Consider the following 22,551-nt stretch of genomic DNA (forward strand, 5'->3'; position numbering starts at 1 on the left):
TCATCTAACTCACAAGGCAGATGTGTGTGTTCAAAGAGCTACACTTACTTTAATCTTGCCTGAAGTTCTGCTAATTGCATGGTTTTAGCTGAAAACATTGAAAGATCTTTTGCGTGGTTTGTTAAATTTTTTAAGTACTAGTCTATGTGAAGTAAAATTTAATAAATATGAACATAAGCTGGCTCATATTGATTTGTCATTGAAAATGTGTCAATTTCCAATTTATTTTAACTTATAATGTGTGCTGAAGATTTACTGCCTATTCATAGAGTGTATTTATATTAACTATATACTAGAATATTAATTGCATATTTCTTATCTAATTACATAGTTTCAAAGAAATGTGACAATCAGTAATAAGAAAGATTTACTCTACTAGAAAAATTAATTAAACACTGCCTTCAGATAATGTAATACCATTCGTACATTTTGACTGAATATCTAATTCAGAAAGACATACAGGGAATATTTATATCAAAAAAAATTTTTATCCTGAAAAAGAAAATAGAAATAAGCAGTATGTATTCAGTTTAATAACAGAAATAACCTGCATTAAATACTTTTCACCTATAGAAGTACTTATTTTTCATTACTAGTAATTATAGGACAATCCAAAGTATGTATATTTTGGGTGTTTTTTTCTTTTTTCATATGTAATCAATATTAATAAAGTTCCCATGCAGTTACAAAAGAAACAAGCTGCATATAAAAGATCAAAATAGTTTATTGAAAGTTTTAATAGTTTTTTGTCCAGAGAAGCACAAGTACAGACATACGCCAAGCATGTTGCTGCTTCCAGAAAAAAAATGAACATTCAGTCCTTCTACAACCAATTATTTCAAATTGAATCAATATACCATACCCTAATGTTGGAGATTTTTAAAACCCACCAAACAATAGAACAAACAAACAAAAGAAGCACGAAGAATTTCTGGTGGCATTGTAACACTGAGATGTCCCATGTGTTTGTTGATATGACACTGATGTCAAAGCACTTGGCGAAGCTCTCTCAGGTCACGGTGTAAGCACTGCAGCTCCTTCTGGCTGGAGCTGGTGTCAGTGTTCTCCCGGCTGAGCCCGGGGGTCACTCCTGCTCTCTGTGCAGTGGCTTGCGCTCCGGAGGCAGCGCTGGCTGCAGCTTCTGCCAGCGATGTGGAGGCCAGAGAATGTGAGTAGCTCGGGCGTGGAGAAGTCCAAGAGAGACCTGCAGCCAAAATATAAACCAGACATGGTATTAGACAATGCAAATAAATCAGTGTGTGAAAAACACAAAGCACATGGTGATTTGTTAGAGCAGTGGGAGAATACAAAGCAGAAGAGTGAGTACTCTCTCAAGCATGTAATGAGGGGAAAAGAAAATGTCTTTAGTAACAAATTATTTTCCTTTCTTTTTGATTAAACTCTTTTTTGGAACTCAAAACTGCTTGCTGAAATGCAGAACCTGTAACAAAGAACTAAAAATCGTGGGTTTTTTTCATTTTTTTTTCAGGAAAAAAAAGCTGCTCAAAAGAGGTGAGGCATTCTATAATCCACATAAAGCTTTTTGATTATTAGTTATTCTGGGTCCAGAGAACAAATTTCAAGCATCTATTTTAAATAAGTTCCACAGAATCTGTGTCCTGGATTTGAGCCATGTGTACTAACCACACCAGGATACTGGCTTTTCTAAACATGCTGTGTTTATTATTTATCACTGTCCTTCAAAACTCCATTTTGTCTTCAACCAAAAATGAAAATTACTGTGAATTGTAAAGATTTCCCTGAGGATGAAAATGTATTTCTCTACAGATCAAAAACTTTTGAAGTGCTAGGACTACTTAAACCTAATTCCTATGTTTTGCAAACCTGCTTTACCGTCTTATTTATTATTGTTTACTTCAGTAATTTTACTTCACTAATATTTTACTTCAATAAATCAAAATAAAATTCAATTCTGATATTGCTTATACATGAATCAGAGATAACATAGTATAGAAAGCAGAATTGCTTAGAAAATCTAAACTAAATTATAAACAAGACACTTTTCATACATGGTATGAAAATGGCTAGACTAAGAGTACAAATAGAACAGTCATAATTTCAGACTGAGGGAAGACAGTTCATACTTAATACTAAAATTAAGTCTTTTTGTATGGAGTTAATCTCAGTTAATTTGAAAAGCCTGCAGCATAAACTTCTGCATCTTAAATTATTTGTTTAGACTTGTAGAGAAAATAGCATGTAATAAGCATCCAGCACCAACAGAAAAGTTATTAAGGAGAAAATCATAGTTAGAAATACTGGAATGTCTGTGTCTGTGAAAAGATTGAATAATTCAGACTCCTAAACAGACAACAGAGTTATAAGTCTACAGGATTAGTAATGGCATGGATTTAAAAAATGCATAGGCTTTATTTGACTCTTACATCAGTATTTCTCATAAGAACAATGCGAAACATCAATGATATTCTCCTAAAGAATTTTTAGGGCAACAAAAAGGAAATGCTTTTCAGTATGTGCAGCAATACATCATACTCACATACATTGTACAGGATACTGAAGTGACCAGAAAAAAATAGCTAAAAATAATGATAGAAGCAAAGTCCAACACAGATAATTAAGCATAAACAAACAGTATAGTCTTTATACTCCATATTAGGAACCACTGAGGGAAAAAATGGAAACTTGCTTTTTTCTTATATTTCAGTGGTCTGGTATTGGCTGTTTGAAGAGCCAGGAATTAAATGTATTACTGGTTTGAACTTGTACTTTGCTGCTTAAATTCCTATGTAAACTCAGTTCCACTCCATTTCGCATTTAAAAAAAAAAAAAAAAAAAAAAAAAAAAAAAAAAAAAAAAAAAAAAAAGTGATTTTAGTAAGCAGGTAATTCAGCATTTTATGCAAATAGATACCAAATAGGCCCCTAGGAATATCTTCAGCTAATTTTCCTGATTTAATTTCATAGGATTAATGTATATTCACCAGTCTCTCTCTACTACATGATCAAATCAGTGAAGCTGAAGTGGTATATATCTAATTCCATATTCTGTAGCTTGATGAAGCAGGTGCTGAATTACTTGAATATAATTTGGTTACTTAATAACCCATGATATCTAAAAGATTCTGAAGTGGATCACTGAATTGAAGTTTAGTATCATATTTCACCTGCCTGATCTCTTGTAGGGACCACTTTTTCACAGATCCTTTGCAGTTAATTTTTTTTTTTTTCCTGTATTTAAGCAAAGGGCATGCTGCTAAGTGACAACTCTTTTTCAATAGCATTGAGCCACATTTTTTAATTTCTTGACACACTTTTGAGTAGTTTGGTTGATATTTATGGAATTCACAACATCCTTTATCCTAATTAGCCCATAAAATGGGCTGCAAATGGAATATTACCATGTTGGGTTTTTTCCCTAAGCATACAGCATGGTAGTACACACATTTCAGGCTGGTGCCAAAACATAAAACCACAGCAAATCCCACAGCTGCATATAAAATGTGACAGCATTAGTACAGAGAAAAAATGTTAGAATACTCTTTTCAAATACAAATAACATCTCATTTTCAAAGCTCTGTGTTTTTCTCAGTACATTGCTTGTTACTGATGTCAGCAGGAGGTCTGCAAACAGACTGAGAATATAATAAATGAATCAAAACATGTTTTAAGCTGAGGCTGGGAATAATTTTGCCCAGAGGATTACTTCTACTGACCATCATCTACCTTGAAACTAATAAAGAAGTCTCCTTCCTATAAACATGATTTACACCATGACTAGAGTTAAAAAGCAAAAACAGATATGGTGGGGTGATGGAAGCCTTTGCTAAATAACAAATTGCACTGGTGCTATAGGACTTCTTTTATAATAACTTAAAGGTTCACTTTAAAAGCACCTTGATATTTGACTTCTGCAAACAACCATAATAACTTTTTTCCATTGCCTATTATTATTCTGTACTTACCAGAGCAGCCATGAATTTCACTGAGGAAGAACAGAATTGTTCTCAGAGAATAACCTGCCCTTGTTAATGGATTTACCCTCATCAAGGTTAGATATGAACAAACTCAGAAGAGCAAACTAAAAAGCTACACTTTCTGTTGTAACAGTGAAATATTGAGATAATCCATTAATTAATCACTTCACTTATATATGTTATTTTCTCCCTTTAAGTAAGAAAATGAGTTTATCCCCTTGAAACAGTCTTAACTACAAGAAAAACCAGTACTTTACAGGCATAAATTCTTTGAGGAACATGTTTCCTTTCCATCACAGAGATGCCAGCAATTAAATAGTTGGGGGTTATTTCTACATTACGACCTATTTGTTGTTCTTGCTGTGGCAACAACAGTCACTGTCTTGAATTGAATCCATATTATTGTGCCTTAGCTGAGCTGTTTGACTTTTTTTTAAATCTTTGAATATTAAGTTGAACAACTAAGAACTCACTTCGTTAACACAGCAATTTTATCTGCAAAGTGAGTTTTGAATTAATAAAACTGTTTTGACATTGTTACTGTGCTAAAAGCATATTTCCTCAGCGTCTGCTTGTTGTTAGTATATTAGTTGTATGGAAACTGATTAGTTTTGGCACTGCATTAGGAAGAGATAAGCCTAAGACTGATTGTGCTATCTGCAGTGATACTTACAACAATCTTGCTCATTTTGTCCTAATAGGCCTGGATAAACCACCTTTATTAGTATGAAGTCTTACAATAATATCACTTCCTCTGGTTCTAAAATACATCATGAAAATGGGAGAAGTAATATTCAGACTGTACAAGAGTCTGTATACATGTAGGATACAGTGGAGCACATCAAAATTATTATGGAAATAGGTGTTCAGCTTGGATCTCAAGAAAAGGGAAAGTCCAAATAAGGGTGTGATCCTATGTGCTGGTTTTGGCTGGGGTAGAGTTAATTCTCTTCACTGTGGCTGGTATTAGACTGTGTTTTGGACTTGTGCTGAACACAGGATTGATAAAATAGAGATGTTTTTGTTATTGCTGAGAAAGGTTTACACAGACCCAAGGCCTTTTCTGCTTTTTGTACTGCCACTGCTACTGGCAAGGAGACTGTGGATGACTGAGATGTTGGAAGGAGACACAGCCAGGACAGGTCACCCCAACTGACCAAAGGTATCCCAGACCACAGGACATCATGCTCAGTATGTAAAGCTGGGAAAAGTAGGAAGAAGGGAAGGCTTGTGCCTAGGTCATTGTACGGGTATAAAATATCTATAAGGTCTTACAACATCTTAGTATCTAAATAAAGTAATTTATTTATACAAAAGCACATATCTGAAGGCATAAGAGTTCTGAGAGCGGCCTTATTCTACAACCAATTATAAACCTAGGCAAACAAAGTCTAAACAAGAGAATAACCAAAGCATAGAAATCTTAACACACACAACTCTAATGAAACAGCAAACAAAGCACAGAATTCCTAACAAGCAAAACTACTAAGACTATAAGCAAAGCACATATCTGACATTACAGCCTCTAGGTAAATCAGCCTCCCATCTGACCCCAAGCAGGATTTTCCAGCCGTGGGGTCACAATCACAGAAAGGGAACACAAGATCACAGATCCCAGACAGGGGTCCCGGCCGCAGGGATCACAGTGGCAATGGAGGGGTCCCCAACTTGGCAGAGTTCCCGAACCCAGGGCCGCAGGGACAAGGAGGGGTCCCGGGGTCCCAAACCCTTGCAGGGGGAAGGAACGGGACCCCAGGGCCCAGATGCTAGGCTACAATAGATGATACCTTTAGAATCCCATTTGGCTCCCTGGCAAGGCTCCTTCCTCAGGCTGCAGGAGGTGGAGGTTGGATCGATTGATCAGATTGATCACTCGACCAATTCCTCCCCCTAACTGACTGACACAGAGGCTTTTTATCCCAAATTGCAAAATGCATATTCATATTTTTTATCTACACACTAACCAATCTAGGTACAATTCTAAAGTTCGTAAAACTACAAAAATCAGCGTCAAAACCTACGCACAAAGCATATCTATTAACGTAAAACTCTATCTTACTAGCATAAGGTTCTACCTTGTTGTACATAAAACTCATACTAAAAATTATAAACAGTACCCTACTCTATTTTTGTTATGTCTGTACTCTATCACTAAGCCTGAAGCTGTGTCCTTCTACACTGAACTAGGACTTAGGGCATGTAAAGCTTAAAGCTCAGGGTTAGATTTCTACTTTATGCATTTAAAGCTTTTATATATTCTAATTTTTCTAAAGGTTTTAGTTCAATCTCTGTACTTCTCACTCTCTGTGGAGGATCCATGGAAACATGGACTCCGACAGGCTTGGACTGATGGTGTTTGAGTTACAGTTTCCAAGTCACCATTACATGTGATGGGGCCCTGCTCTCCCTGAGATGGCAGAGAAAAGCAGTGAAATAATTCCTTGTTTTGCTCTGCTTGTGTGCGTGGCTTTTGCTTCTACCATTAAACTGTCTTTATCTCAATGCACAACTTTTCTGGCTTTTACCCTTCCAAGTCTCTCCCAGATTCTGCTGGTGGGGAAGTGAGCAAGCAGTTGCTGGGTTGCTGGTTGGCATGAAACCACTACACCCTAACAAGGGTATTCTCAGCTTTCCCAGAGAATGTAAAGACTACCCAAACAGCTAAACTCAAGTAAATTCAGTAAATTCAAGCTGTAGCTCCTACTCATGAGTTCACTTTGGTTTAGGAACATTCCCCACAGATTTTTCTTTGCTTCTTTTTTCCTTAAGCCTTCTTTATTTTGCTGTACCTTCAACAGCCAAGATTTCAAATTCTGTAACAACTCTGAAACAACAAAGAACAACACCACTAAATATACCCTGAGAAATAGCACTGCAGAGCCAAAAAATCCAAACGTAAAACTTCAGAAAAAGTTCGACTTCCTAACTTGTCAGTTTTCTATATGGAAGTAATAACCATAGAATCCTAGAACTAAAGGCTACTAAGACTGACAAAGAACTTACTCCTCCTGCCTGGAGTTTTGATTCAGCTTGTTTAACTGCAACAAATTTTCTAATGGTCAGGTGACTATTGACTAATTTGTTACAGTTTTGCTTATATTTGCTTATATTTGCATAATCTTGTGGTATAATCAGACTTTTTTCATATACATTAAAAATTAGATATTCTGTATAGGATGAAATATTTGTGATTGGCAAATAATAATAAGGTATACAGAACCATATGCATGGGATAATAAAAACAGACTGAAGAAACCTAGCAATGTTTTTTTAAAAAAAAACAACTGACTGTCAAAGAGGTTTCTAAGTGAGCAAAGAGAAAAAACAGTGGAGAATAACATGGAATATACTAGCACAAAATAAAATATAGAATAAATAGAGACACAAAGTGAAAATCAATAAAAAATAAGAAAAAAAAGTAGAAAGTGGGCTAAATTACTGGAAATTGAGAAGGAAGAAATCATTGACATCAAAATTCTCCTAGTGAAGAATTCAGGGTGCCAGCAGCTCAGGAAAGCACCCTTTTTATGTCTTTTTTGAGGAGGATGGGTACTGCCAACCTTGGGACCCAAAGGGACAGCATAACCACTGAGATAAAAATAGATCCTTGAAAGAGATTGTGTGATATTGTTAAACTGTTTTGATGAGACTTGTGTATTAATTTGATAATTTGTAGTGCTAAGAGTATTATCATTCTCTGAACTATATTAACAGTCAGTAAAATACTGTAAAGTGTTGTGATTTTAACACAGCTGTAACTCGGTGACTTCTCATATCATGGAATTTTCATGGCTTGCTCAGAACAAAGTTTGGACTGTAACATTATGTTAATTTTAATTTTCTGAGACTACAGAAATTCTCATTAAGTGCTGCAAAGTAAAGAAAAGCTATCTTTCTATTCCTCACTTGATATTGCTTTTCATGTTTTTCTGAAATCAAAATGGTGACTTTGATGAAATGTTAATATGCATATTTCACTATGTTTATTAAACTGCAAAAACAATCAAAATTAGAAAATTAAATGGACTGTTTCATGATTTCTTCACTACGTATTTTGACTTAGGGGGATTGTGACTGAAATTTTAGTTATGTCAATAAAAACATGAAAAATACATGAAGCACTCACATCTTTGTAACAGATGATGTAATAATCACATTTCAAAGTGTAAAATTAGAAATCTTGAAATATCTAGATCAGTTACAGAAGAAAATAATAAACAAAAATAATATGAAGAAAATAATAAAGCACAGCAGTAACCCTTAACATTGAGTCAAACAAAAATCCTCTCTGAGGGTGTACTAGAAAAAGTACTTGGGTATGAACATACTTCTGAAGAAAAAAGATGATCTTGTTTCATCATATTTCAGCCTAGCAACACTCCTGTCTTCTGGTCTCATTAATAAATGTTTAAATTGTGCAAATCCCCTAAAATACCATTGAAAGAGAACAATAATAGCTACCCAACAAACTAGAAATAGAACTAAACTACAAGTGCCACACTACCTGTGTACTTGAGAAATTTCATCAACAGTGACAAAACTATAGTTTAAAAGGCCAGTCTCTGGTTTTGTAGTCTTTTGTATTCTCTTGCTTTAGTCTTTTGTATTCTAGCAATATTGCACAGGCCTCTCAAATGTCATGGCCAATGACAAACATGCAAACTAACAAAACCCTAATATTTTCGCAAACCAAAAGAAGATAAAACAATAGAAACAATCACAGTTTTTCAAATGTTTTCTATTCTCTGATGTAATACATTCTCAAAATTTTTCCTTCACATGCAGGTTAGCTAAGAAGTTTTATTCATAGCCTTTCACATGGCACTATGGAACATCAGCTATATACAAAATTTCCTTCTGAAATTTTCTGTTTCATAAACTCATTGGGGATGGTCAGGAGTAATTCTAGAGCAGCAGAGGCCTATTTGGATTATATTTTGCTGTCTGGATACTTGCCAGTTCTGATAGAGGCTCTGAAAGGTGCCAATATACATAAGATGAAAAATCCTTTAATATGGCAGAACCCTGAGTGATTTAGAGATGGCCCCATTCAAGCAGGCATAGAATTTCAATACATTTTTCCAGATCTAGTAGTTCACTGCCCATATTCCATCAGCCAGTCGGCTGCAGTTTGATGATACTGATATTTTTAAAGACCGAGAATGGCAAATCTGCACGGGTGTTGAAAACTGTGTAAAGGGACCAGGCTAATGAAAAAGGTGAGAAGAAGTTCAAGTATATTTCAGCCCTCAAAATCAAAAGAAATCCTTAAGATAGAAATACTTATGCAACTATGCAGTGTTTCAGCTATAACCCTAACAAAAATATAAAACCTGGAACAGTTATCTGTGTCAAATTAGACTGCATGTCTTTAAGAAAGGTTGTGGCATTGGGTTTTGATATTAGGTGGTAGCTGTAAAATGGTCTCACAGAGAATTGTCCCAGTAAATTAATCTCTCAAAAAAATCCATACTTTAATAGAAAGTAAACATGATTGCTATTACATTTCATTTTTTGTACATGGTTGAACCTTGAAACAAGTACTGTCAAGTGCAGTAGTAGGAAAAGGGCTCAATAAAAATACAGTCCTGTGGATTACAGTAAAATCCCAGAGAAACCACTTCCTCTAGTAGAAATGTCTGCGATAATGAACAGTGACAGAAAAAATAAATATCCTTCACCTACTTCTTTTATGAATCCAAGAACAATGCAAATATTAGCATCAATAAATTATTTTGTAAATAAACCAATACCATAATAGGTGTTCTTTAACTAACAACAGCTCACTGAAGCTGGCACATAAAAAGGTGCCAATTAGCTCATGAATACAAAAAGTGATAGATTCCTTTCTAATACTTAACAAAGTGGCAGCATATTCATCGTTCTTTCTTCTTGTAACTGAAGAAATCAGACCTAATGGAGCCACACAGATCTAGTGACAAAGAAAAGAATGCAGCCCATCAATTTTGTTACTAAGTGTTCCATTACAGTTCCATTAGTCTGATAGCTGAAACAGCAGCTCCAGATACACATAAAACATCCCATATGTGTTTTCTTTCACAGAGCTAGTATATAATCAGTAAAGGTCTGTACTAGTTATCAAATTCAGAAGCGCTCATTTAGGTGGAAAATATATTTTTAAAATCTGAAAATATACAAGTGGCAATTATTTTATTTTAATGAAGTCTTAGTGAAAATATGCACTTAAAAATGATGCACATACACACACAGAAAAAATCACAAAAAAATCATGTACAAGAGAGAAATTTATTCCAAATGCAATGGTTGTTGTCAGAATTAAAAAAATCCCAGAATAAATAAAATGTTAGCACAGAATAGCTGTGTGACATTACTATAACAATTGTGATTGCACCCATCCAACATAGCTTTGCAATTTAAGCTATTAATATAAAAGAGGTGAACACTGCATTGTTATGATAACTCAGGTTGTTGATTGAATTGAAAAAATTTGCTAAATATCAAAATAACTGGATTACACTCTCATTTTTCTATCATGCCTACATGCTTATATAAACCTAAAGTTACCAAAGAGGAAAAGGAAGGAAAAGGTCACTGAAAATAGGATATATTTCACATATGAGATTTCTTTACAGTTAAATGTGGAGAAGAAGACTAGCTAACATTGAAACATAATTGAAATTCAAAGAAGCAGTGCAGATTTAAAGGAATTCAGTATAAAGTAGTGCATTGCTTATTAATCTCTTAGAGAAATCAACTGTCGATGCCATTGCCTAAATTAAATACAGTAACATGCCTAGTACAAGAATTCCAAGAACTGAATTCTATTTCAATGCTTTTACTTGGAATTGCCATGAATATATTATTGAAAAGGCCAGTATGGCTAATTAACTTCACTCCTTCACAGACTTTTCTATGTTTTCTGTTCTCTAAAAATGTATTTTTAAAATAGAGGTTAGCATATAACACAGCACTACTGTTGTTTTTTCTTCAGTAAGTATAGCAGTCTCAGCAAATACTCTTTTTTCTGTTTATGATTAACAGAGCCATTATGCTAAATAGGCCTACAAAAGGATTTATAAACTAATCTATTATTTATTTTAGATTTCTAGTAATAAAAATGGTAAAATAATTTGCTTAGTGCACAGTATCATGTGCCTTGCATGCTGCATATACATAAAAATCATAAAAAGTTAAAAGCTTTTAATATTTCACTGGATGATGCACAAAGTCCCTGACTAAATAGTATTGTCACTAAGTCATGTAACTCAACAGAAAAACAAAGTGTACTGGCAGTTCTCATGAAAGAGATACACATAAAAAAGCCATAATACATTTACAATTCAATATTTTAAGAATTGATAAATCAAGAGGCAAGAAAAAAAGAATTATTAAAACACATTTATTATCTACATATATTAGTATCATCTATTTTATATTAGTATTAGCTAATTCCAAAATCTATGCATATTAATTATTTAGGAATATATAAAAGCCTTCAATGTGAATTCCTGTTCAGCAATGTATTTTATCAGTGCCACCAGTCAGAACAATGTTAGGCTTAGTGATATTTTTCAGCTTACAACAGTGATATTGATTATGTGCATTGTCTTTCTTCACTGCACAATTAGGACACTAAACTGAACTGCTGTACATTAAAAATTAAGTTGATATCCAATTTGGTGCCCTGCATGTCACTGATTCCATTTCAGCCTGGGGTTTTGGCAAACACGGTGGTACAGTGCAAGGCATTCAAGCACCGAGTGGCCACAAGAGCTCACACACTACCCAGAGACCCAACTCCTCCTCTTACTACGCTGCTGCTCCACAGACACTCATCCCCACAGGCTGGTCCTCAAGGAGAGGACCATGCTCTCCACTCCATCTCCTCTGCAGTCCTCTGTGTTTCCAGAAGAACCAAATTCTGCATCCCAGCACTGCTCTGGCCACAGAGATTTACCATGATGCTCTGTACAATAAGGAAAGAGCCCTCCTGTGCTCCTCTTCTGCTTCCACTGCACATTCACAGATAAATCAGGCCCTAATGATGAGCAGCTAGTATCCAAAGCTGAGCAAACAAGCTAAGATGAAAAGTGACATTCCACCAAATTTCTGTAGAAATGCCAGCTGTGCCAAGGATCATAGGCATGCAAGCTGGGAGAGATGACATTTCAGACTCATTCAGCAGAACTAAAAAAGAAGAGTAGGAGTCCTACTGTAGAAAGAAGTAGTAGCCTTTAATTTCTAGAAATACTCAAATTCTTCTTCAAGACAAGTGATGTGAAAACCCCTCACATGCTAGTTTCAGCTAATTTCTATTCTTCACATATTTTCTAAAAGCTCAGAAAAGTACGGGATCTCATGGGTCAAAAATCAGGGTGATTTATGAACTTGGAGAAGTACCAAAACTAAAGAATGTCATGGAGAACATCTCATTCCACTGATGTCTTTTCTGTCTGTAGGAGTAACTCCAGCCTGAACAGACCCATTAGTGAGCACTGTGATGGGACAGCATTGGGAGTATTTGGGAAAGTTCATTATTTTAATTTTTCCTTGGCAGATGTGTTACAGTAATTTTCAAATGCTGAAGAAAGAAACAAAAAAAAAAGAAAGGCCAACAGTAGCCAGAAAAGTTAATTTAAGGGAATCAGTGAAAAATTACATCTTAATTAAAACAAAATGGTACAAGACCTTACAATATTACAACTGTTACTGGGCAAAGCAAGCCTTTTCTAAAGATAAATTGTTCAGAGATTTTCAGCAACACTAACTTGTATGTACAGCAAACACATCTGTCAGCTGGCTCACAGTTTCTGTGGGTTTTATTACATCTTTTAGATTTAGTCTGATATAAATGAATTTGTTGCAATACTCTTCATAAAATAATTTTTATTTTCTCTTACTTTAAAAAGACAACTGTTCAATAGACTATTCCACTTACCTAAATATTTCAAAATATCCTACTGTGAGGCTTGCCTATATTTTCTTTCAAAATGGCGACAGAAACAGTTTGACTTACAGAAAACATGCTGTTGGCAATATGAGCTATGAAAAGCAGTGGGGAGTAAATATTCAATGAGCAGTTAGGATATCAAAATGTCATTAAATAGCTGCATGATATGTTATTAAAATTGTAAAAGACTTTTTAATAGAGCTCTTTGTGTGAGGACGACTAGAGCTCATCTAAATTGGTAAATTCCATCAAGATAGTTCTGTATACGTAATCTCCCCAAGTTGATTTACTGGGAAAAAAATAAGAAAGAAAAGAAATACTTCAAATATATAAAAATATTTTTCTCTTCCTAAAGCTATAATAATAGCTATGAATTTAAGAATACTAAATACTTTCTCTCTTTTCTTTATCTGATTTATTCTGTATTTTTGTTAAAACTGTGGAGAAGAAGATTAAATTTACTAAACCCAGCCTTTACTTCACTTGGAAAAAGTATCAAAAACATTATTACTTTTCTTATTCAATCTTACTATTATTTAGCATTCTGTGTTTATAAAATACTGTGACATTTGTCAAAATAGAAGCCTTCTTTGTACAATCTAAATCATATAGCTATCCTTTCACTTCATAACGGAATTTATGATTAAATAATTGGTACTATTACACCTATGAATATATTTTCTCCAACCTACGTAACTAATCCTCTTCAACGTTTTTTTTTTTCTTTCATTCACTCCTAATTAGCTTAGGATAATGGCATAAGAAGTTTTGCAGAGAAAAAAAGTTTCACAAAAATATATCAGAGATATAACAAAATACAGGTCCTTATCAAGATATAACCTTTATCAAATACTGTTGCAATTTTTTCTCAGAATTCAGAGTCTACAAGGACAGCACCTCTTACATGTGAGACGATGGTTTAGTTCTCTACAGAAAAGTCCCTCAGCAAGGGAACAATAGTGCTCATGGAGAAGCCACTTTTATAGAGCAGTGACACAACTGATCAAGTCCCCAGGCCTGGCTTGAGCACCAGCAACCCCAGCAGATCCAACCAGAGGCGGGACAGGGGACCAGCAGCCAGCTCCCTTTAGGCATGGGGACATCAGAAAAACAAAGAAGAACAGGAGAAGCCCATCTGTGAGTTCCCTGACCATGATATTCGAGGTTCAGTTAATTGGCCTAAAGAGAGGTACTGCCTTCGGCCGTTTGAGATGTACCAGGAAACCTCTACTGGCCTCTGTGCCTCCTCATTCAGAAGGGCAGAGGCCATTCAGAAGGGCAAAGTTCTGTGCTGTACCTTCACAAGGCACACAAAATTTGTATAAGATTCACTAGGACATAGGAAAAACAGCTTTGTAGACATCTAGAGTTCTCCCACGGCTCTCTTCAAGACCTTTGGTATTCCTCTTGGCACACACTCACCTATTACTTTTTTCTGTTTTACCCCTGATTTCTAGCCTTCTTTGACGTGTCCTTGCAAAACAAGACAGGACACTAAACCAAACACCTTAGCCACAGGCTGCACCATTTCAAAAAAAAGCAAAAGGTACCCTCATCTTTAGCCAAATACAGTAAACAGTTGTGGCTGGAGGCCAGGTGCCCATCAAAGCTGCTCTATCACTCCCTTCTTTAGCTGAAGAGAGGAAAGAAAATGTAACAAGAGGCTCATGGTTGAGAATAAGGACAAGGAAATACCACTCACCAGTTACCATCATGAGAAAACAGACTTGACTTAAGGAAATTATTTTAATTTATTTCTAGTCAAATCAGGGAAGGGAATTGAGAAATAAAAACAAAACCTAAAATCACCTTTCCCCTACCCCTTCTCTCTTCCCTGGTTCAGCCTCACTCCCAGATTCTCTCTCTCCTTCCCCCGCAGCACTGCAGAACTGGGAATGGGGCCATGGTCAGCTAATACACATGGTTTCTGCTGCTCCTTCCTGCTCAAGGGGAAAACATATCACTCTTACCCTGCTCCAGAGTGTGGTTCCTCTCATGGAAGACAATCCTCCATGAACTTTTCCAGTGTGAGACAGGTCCATTTTGGAGCTGTCTGGCATTGGCTGTGTTGGACATGGGGGAAGCTTCTAGCACACTCAGCTGCTCACAAAGCCACAGAGTCCTGTCATCACCCCCCAGTCACTGCAAAACCTGGCCACACAAACCCGATAGAGAAGGTTTAATCCACAGTTTTACCATCAAGATTTGTATTTATCTCAAGGAGAAACTAAAACTTGTCCGAAGCTCTACATGATAAGCAAGAAAGCAGTGAAAACTAATGAATTCAATTCTCTGCACATGTAGTAAAATACTCTCTCATAGTCATAATCAAGCCATAGTTCAGCAAAGCATGTGCTGAACTTTAAATATTCAAATAATACACTCGAGCACATTATTAAAATTAGGTAAAATAAAATGAGTAAATTTCTAGGGAGCTGATGATCTAGATTTATTAACTCTTTAAATGACTCAATTTTTCAGATTATATGTAGCTATTAAGCTATTTTAGCAAGATATAACCACACAGGACTGCCAGGTCATCAGTACAGGAAAAGGATTAGCACATTTAGGATTTGAAAGATATACATGTTAAAACTTAACACTATTAAAACTAATTTTTTACATGGAGCTCTTTCACTTCCAGTAAGAAAATCAATGTGATTAAAATTCCTTTTAAGGGCTTATGTTTCTAACAAAATCACATAAAAATATGTCACAAATCCAATGCTTATTTTGTATCTCAGTGTTTTGGGGGACAAAAATCACATTTTTGTCAGCAGCAGACTGTGTAGCCATCACCAGTGCTACAATGCCTGACGATCCAAGTCTCTCAAATTAGCTGAGGAGACAGCAGCAGTGAAATTGCAGACAGCACAATCTGATACATTTTCATCAGTCTGCTGTGGAGAAAATATATTCCTGTATGTTTACTGAGCTCTTTTTTCTGCTTCAGAATCTTAGCATTCAAAACAGATTAAAAAATGCTCCATATTTTAACGAGATCATTATTAATAGTTCATCTTCTTGCTTGCTAGAGTACTAAATTTCCATCAGCTATAGGCAAAGGTGATGTGAAGATGGCTATTACAATTGCTTTGCCATGGATTCTGGCACCCTCCCCACAGCATCTTTGTTCTCCCATGACTGCACAGCTTAAGCAACTCAGTCTGAGCTTGGTAAGGACTCTACATTCTTATTTCCAAAGCATTTTGTGTATTTTCTTGTTCAGTGCATCTAATGCATGTTTTTCTTGAACAGGAAAACCACCAAACCTACAAAAAGAACCAAAAAAAGGCTCCCATGTTTGCTTTACTCCAACTTACTCCCAGTGACCTCAGTTTTCATGCTGTCTGGAGCCACACAAAGGCAAAAGTGAATCAGAAGCTGCCTTGACCTCAGAAGTCTGGTGGTATACACCATTAGCCCATTTGAAGAAAGAATCAGTCTTAAACTGGAGTCATCCACACTGTGTCCTTGTAGACTGGAGGTTGTGATTCTAAGCATGAGTGAAATACATTGGTCAAAATCATGATTATCTAAAGGGAGAAAGTAGGAAGATGAAAATTAGTAGCTAATGATAAGGTAAAGTGTAATTTATATCAAATATGAGCAAATGCAGGGTCAGATTCTTAAGAAAGCTAGACTTAAAAGTAAATAGCATCTAGAGCCTTTTAACAGGAGTTTAGAGATGCTTGAACAACCCATATCCTGAAATTAGAACACTTCCTTCCCAAACATCAGAAACTATATAAAATCAGTATTAGTTGCAACTGGAAAACATTCCCAGTTAATACTAACACATTAAATAAGAAACCAAGAGCTTCCAACTTATACTGAATGAGATTAACCTTGAGCATCCATGGCAACAGCAGAGTCCAGTGCAGCGCCTGCTGTGTTCTGCAGCAAGGCAGCTTTCTCTTCAATCTCAAAATACTACCTTACATAATTTTTCTTCATAATCTCTGCAAAAACTCAGCTGACGTTAATTCCCAGATAGTCCGAAGTCCTTTAGTACACATTTATGTAAGGTACTTTTTCTGTACAAATTGTATCTGGATAGGATCCTGATACTTTCCTCCCTCCTAAGTCCAGCCACAGCTCCTGAGTGACCTCTCCTACGGTGTCATTCTGGCAGGGTTTTTATCTTTCCCATGTGTGTGCCAGCTGGACTCAATTATTGATCTGCAAGGCTTCCCAGTTGTGGCTGGTAGCCCTCCCCAGGCACGAGGAAGCACAGCCTTCACCCAGTCTGTGCAGAGCAGGACCCAGCTCCAGCCCCCAGCCCCTCCGCTGCCTCGCTCCACCGTGCAGCGCCAAGGGAATCCACCAGAAACCCGCACTGCTGTTCTGTGAGGAGGGCTGGAGAGCAAGGCATAATCACACACAGAATGTGGATGACAAGGAAAACAGAAACCATTTCTAACACAAAATAATTTCCAAGTTCAGCCAAAAGGCAAATTCTCCAACTAAAAAGCTAAATCCCATGGCATCTGAACAAATACTTAATTCTCTGACCACAGAACATCCCCTTAGGCTTTAATTGAGATTAATGGGACATAGCCTATCTCTCTTGTTTTTTAAACCTCATCCAGAATCAGGGAAGCCATCTCACCTATCTGATTGCAACAAAAGCAAATTGTTATGGTCATCTTTGAAATCATAAAAATTAGGCTTTTTAAAGAGAACTTGAGATTCTCCTCTAAAGAAAGGTAAAATAAACATGAAATTTGTACAATACATATTTTATATGCTATAGCTGCTATTCAGAAAACATAGCAAAAAATAGAAAATAACAAAAGCAATTTATTCACATAGATAATATTTCAGCTGGCCTCAGTTTTTAGCTTTAGCTATTAAAAAAATTCAATACTTTTTTGGCTTTCAAATGCTGAAGTTATAAGACATTCAAGATCTGATAGGTAAAACCCATTCCTTACAACTCTGTGTTTATTTAGAGTTATTGCTACCACGTACATTGCTATCAACAGTTTTTAATCTGTAATATTAATTTCTGACAAAGCTAAACTAAGCCCTCAAGGTAATGAAAATGCTAGAGAGGTTTTTCTTCAAAATATACATACACAGAAATTGAGACATTCTTTTTCAAATGAAATTTCTCAAAGGTGTGATGATCAAAAGGTGAGACAATCAAAGAGTCTCTACTTACCATTGTTTAGTACTTTATACATACTCATTTACATAATGACAAAACACACAAAAAACCCCTCCTTTTCTTGAGCACCACAGATGTGAAGCTACTAAGAAAAAGATGTCAGAATCTTTATTAATTCAAATTTCACCTTACTTTAACAAAATTTATTGTTCCTACAGAAAAAAGATTGAGTCTATTTGATTATCATAATTTTAGATTTCTTACTTAGAACCATGTCAAGATTAATTCTTATTTAATGAGGTTTCTGAAAAGGATTTAAAATAGCAAAATTCTGAAACATGTTCATTAGAACTATTTGTAAGTAATTAGGAATGATAGCTTTTAAATAACTTGTGATTGGATCCTAAAGCCATGTCAGAAATAGTGCTCAGATGACAGCCTGTCACATAAACTTTTGCTTGATACGTGAGCCCTGTTGATCACTAAATAGTGAACATTTTATTATTCTCTGGAAAAAAATGAAGTTAAAATTTTTGTTTTCACAATTACTTTTTTCCTTCCTTTTCTCTCCTACTTCACAACACCAAGGTCACTGACATTATCTTGCTAAACACTAGAAAACCATTAATTACTTAGTCTGTGTCCTCCAACTTTTCCGCTATCAAATGCTACTGTTATAATGCAAGAGAGACATAAATTGAACAGAAAAGGAAACCAACTGCTCATGAAAATGTAATTTTTCTGTTTGACAGAGACATTAACATGATGAGCTATGGCATTTTTGTGTAAAATCCTTTCTGGATTTGGAGTGTGTCACATTCTATCACTCAGGAGTCAACATTTTGCTCATGACATTGCACCCATAGGGAAAGCTTGGGTGTGAATTTTTGTTTTGTTTTGCTATTTTAAGAAATATGACAAGGATTACAGTAAAGATTCTGAAAACTTCTCACCCTCAAAGTGAGGTATAAAAACTGTCTTAAAATAAGATATTCCTAAATACAAAGTGTTCTTGATTTTTCATAAATAAGACACTTGAAGTGCAGAGTGTTTAAAAATGTGCTGGCCAACAAAAACATCAAAATCATTTTTGCTAACAGTATTTCTTTGTTATTCTACAGAAAGCCAGTTAGATGACAATAAAATAAATTAAAAGTCAAATTAAAAATAGGAGTATCTTTATTCAACAAACCAGGATCAGTGGTAGAAGCTAAACCTAGATTATTTTTTTTTTAATTTCTTGATTGCGATAATAATATTTAAGACTTTTTAAGAGATTAGTTAGTAGTTCATTGATGTTTTCTAAAGAAAACAAAGCTGCCCAGGGCTAATTATGTTTATATATATATGTGTGTATGTGTGGGTGTGTATTTTCTTTTAAAATAATGATACATGTATATAAAAAAGCCACAGTCAACTGTGAATTTCTTAATGTCTTATTTTCAGGTATAATTTGAACTTTGACTGGAGCCTGGTACCTGTCCTCAAACTGATCAGTAACTTAAAAGCTTGTTGCCATAATTTGAGAGGACTATTCCTGTAAAAGTCTGACCCTAAGATTTATTTAATTTCCTCAGCAAAATGAGAAATGAAAAAAAAAAAAAAAAAGAAAAAAAGAAAAAAAGAAAAAAAGAAAAAAAAAAAAAGAAAAAAAAGAAAGAAAGCAACAATGGATTTATAGAGGATTGTAAAATGTATAAATGTATATGTCATACTTCACCTCTTGAATCTTACATGTTTCAAATATTAATTTATAGAACAGTGTGAGCAACAAGGCTTAAAAGTATTTTTATTCTGATCTAAGCAGATGACAGTCCAGTATTGCACTACATTTTGCTTTTGCTGAGGACTATTATTTCCAACAGTCATAATATGTAACAATGCCACAGCTTGTCAGTCTTATCTGACAAATATGAAAGCATGCAAGAATTTATGAATGTCACTATTAAATAGGCGCTTTTTTCATGGTACTTACTGAAGTGCTTTTGTAAACCTCTCCTATTCATAGGGAAGAAAAATATTTAGAGAAATTCTATGTTTTCCAAGGGAAAAAAACTCAACCCAAAACTCAAATATTTTGGTTTGTATTACAGAATTGTGAATGTAACTAAAAAAAATCTTTTCAGCATTAAAAAGTGACACTGACCTAAGGGACTTGTTTACAGAACTTGCTCATGTAAGAGAACAAAGCCTTATGCAAGCAAGGAAGAACACTTGTTCCCTCCAAAATTTCTGAATCTCCTGTCGATTTATGTAAGACAAGATACAAACAGCGAGCAGCAAATTGCCTCACAGGCATTACACTCAGACAGCTATTAGAATATAGTGCAGACTACTGTAAAATTTATAGGACTGACACAGAGCTTATTAGATTTAAGGGATATAATTGCATTTGATTCAACAGACATTGGATTTAACCTCATTGGTATGTTCCAATGGCTACTGGAGCATATGGACAAATACCCACAAAAGGAAATATATGTAAACTCTTTTTTAGAGATCCTTGAGTGGATGAAGTAATAGATTCAAAGATTTTTAGCACTATCATCCTTGGCTTGTACTGTTGAACTTTTTCCTAATTCAAGGATACTTGTCTTTACATAGGAAAAGTTCCCTAGCCATCACTAGAGAATGATCTCAAGTAATTCCTCTGTACTTGCAATATATGTTGCAATCTTCCCTTCTTTAGAGAGATTTCCTACACAAACATCTCTCTTGCACAAAAAAATGTTATTGCATGCAGAAGGAATAATAATTGAAATCCCTTAGGTGTTTTGATAGCACTAAATTAACTACATGTACTAGAATGAGACATCAGATTGATTCAAGTTGGCAATTAATACTTTGTGCTGAAGTGCTCTGATGCCCAAAACAGAGAGAGACAAATGTGAGAGATTACTGTTAAGGTTTTAACCTTATTTGGAGAAGTTTAAAATGCATATTAGAGTTAGTAAATTAAAGTCATAAAATTGAGTTTTAGAAAACATTTAGGTCTAAGACCTGAGGTTAAATGAAGAATGATTTAATTGTTTGTTTACGAGATCTTCTCTGAATATTCTCCTGGAATCCCATGAGATATTCAGCAATTTTGGATTCTCTCATCTAAATCAATAGCCTAAAATTAAAATCATGTTAAGCTCTGTAGCCAACCAGTGGGAAGAGAGGACCTTATTGTTGTGATGTAGACCAGTAGTAATTTGTGTTAGTTTTCCCCATTTCTCTCCCTTGACTTTGGAGGGAAACTAGGCAACTGTGCTATTAATTTGGGTGTCTCTGCTCATGGCTTATGATTAGATTAAAAGAATCTGGGCTTCTATATTGACTTAAAAATCATGTAATGTTCTCCATTAAAATCTATCTGTTCAAAAGATGTCTTCAAAATAAATGTAAGACATCATCTGACTTTAAATTTGCTTTCTAAATTACTTGTTACTAAATTTAGAGAGGACAACAGCAAAGCTCCCTTCACTGGCCCATAACCTGCATACACTAACTGATATTTCATTTCCCAGTTTAACAAGTAATTTTGGGGTTTTTTTTGTCTGAAAATTTTCAGAAGTCCTTCTTCTTATACTGTAATGCTAAAGGAAAGCAGTAAAAACTGCAGGTCAATTACTGAGCATAGGTTACAGGGTTTGAAATCTTAGTGACCTTGAGTGGAATAAGGTTCCAAATGAAATTTGTTAAATACCATTATATTATGTGACAACTCTGGGAGTCAGGGAATAAGAGAATAGTAGAGACAAATTCCCTTGGGGTGGTCTGATAAAATGTAGCAAAACCTGTCTAAATAACACGTTTGTTATATCTGGTTTTGTTGCTTTAAAATGCTTTGCTCAGGAAGCTGCTAAGCTCAGAGGAAGAAATCACCTCATCCCAGCCATCACAAAGGCATTGTTGTATAGTGCCTCTGTTCTAACCATGGCAACACACTGCTGCTGCAAAAAAAATCAAAAATAATTAAAAATCAGTGATGCAAAACTAGATTAAAAATACTAATTTCAGAATTAAAGAATAACACATTAAACTTAAAGACTTCTTGGCTAGCATTTAATCACACGATTTTTTCTTTTTAAAAACTCTAAATTTAACCTCAGTTCCCAGGTTTTCTTTTTTAGACTCCACTTCCAGTGCAGTAGATATGCCATGTTTACTCTATGGGACTACATCTGAAATGAGTCAGTCACTCTGTACTACTCACTGTCGAAAGAACTTCATCTAAAAGTACCTTAAGATTGAATCTTTTGTGTGAAGCCTGAGCAATCTGCAGCCAGTGAAGAATAAAAATATATTGAGGACTCACTGCCAGAGATGCAATCGTGAGATGCAGAAATAATTGCTGAAGATATCAGAAGCTGGTGTGCTAGTGAAAGTTTGACTTTTGCCTGCTTTTAGAAGATTCTCTGCATCCAGCCTACATGCTTACTTTGCTGGCCAGAGTTCATGGATACTAAAAGAAGTATCATATACAAAATTCATCAAAAACTGTTCGAACATAAAAATGGCTGAGTTTTAACAAAAAAGATAGGGCTAATAATGATCTGTTTTTAT

At 35.2% G+C, this 22,551-nt stretch overlaps 1 protein-coding gene across 3 annotated transcripts in view; it reads right to left on the minus strand.

The window, feature by feature from the left end:
• Positions 1–706: 706 nt before the first annotated feature.
• IMMP2L (inner mitochondrial membrane peptidase subunit 2) overlaps positions 707–22,551 on the minus strand; it is a 420,423-nt gene continuing 398,578 nt past the window's right edge. For all 3 annotated transcript variants that reach the window (XM_063396686.1, XM_063396684.1, XM_063396685.1), the window contains one exon: positions 707–1,204. In XM_063396686.1, coding sequence (XP_063252756.1) covers positions 1,085–1,204 — 120 coding nt within the window. In that variant the 3' untranslated portion in view covers positions 707–1,084. The remainder of the gene's footprint in view (positions 1,205–22,551) is intronic.

This window comes from Prinia subflava, chromosome 4 (genome assembly GCF_021018805.1).
Source record: "Prinia subflava isolate CZ2003 ecotype Zambia chromosome 4, Cam_Psub_1.2, whole genome shotgun sequence".
NCBI classification, from domain to species: domain Eukaryota; kingdom Metazoa; phylum Chordata; class Aves; order Passeriformes; family Cisticolidae; genus Prinia; species Prinia subflava.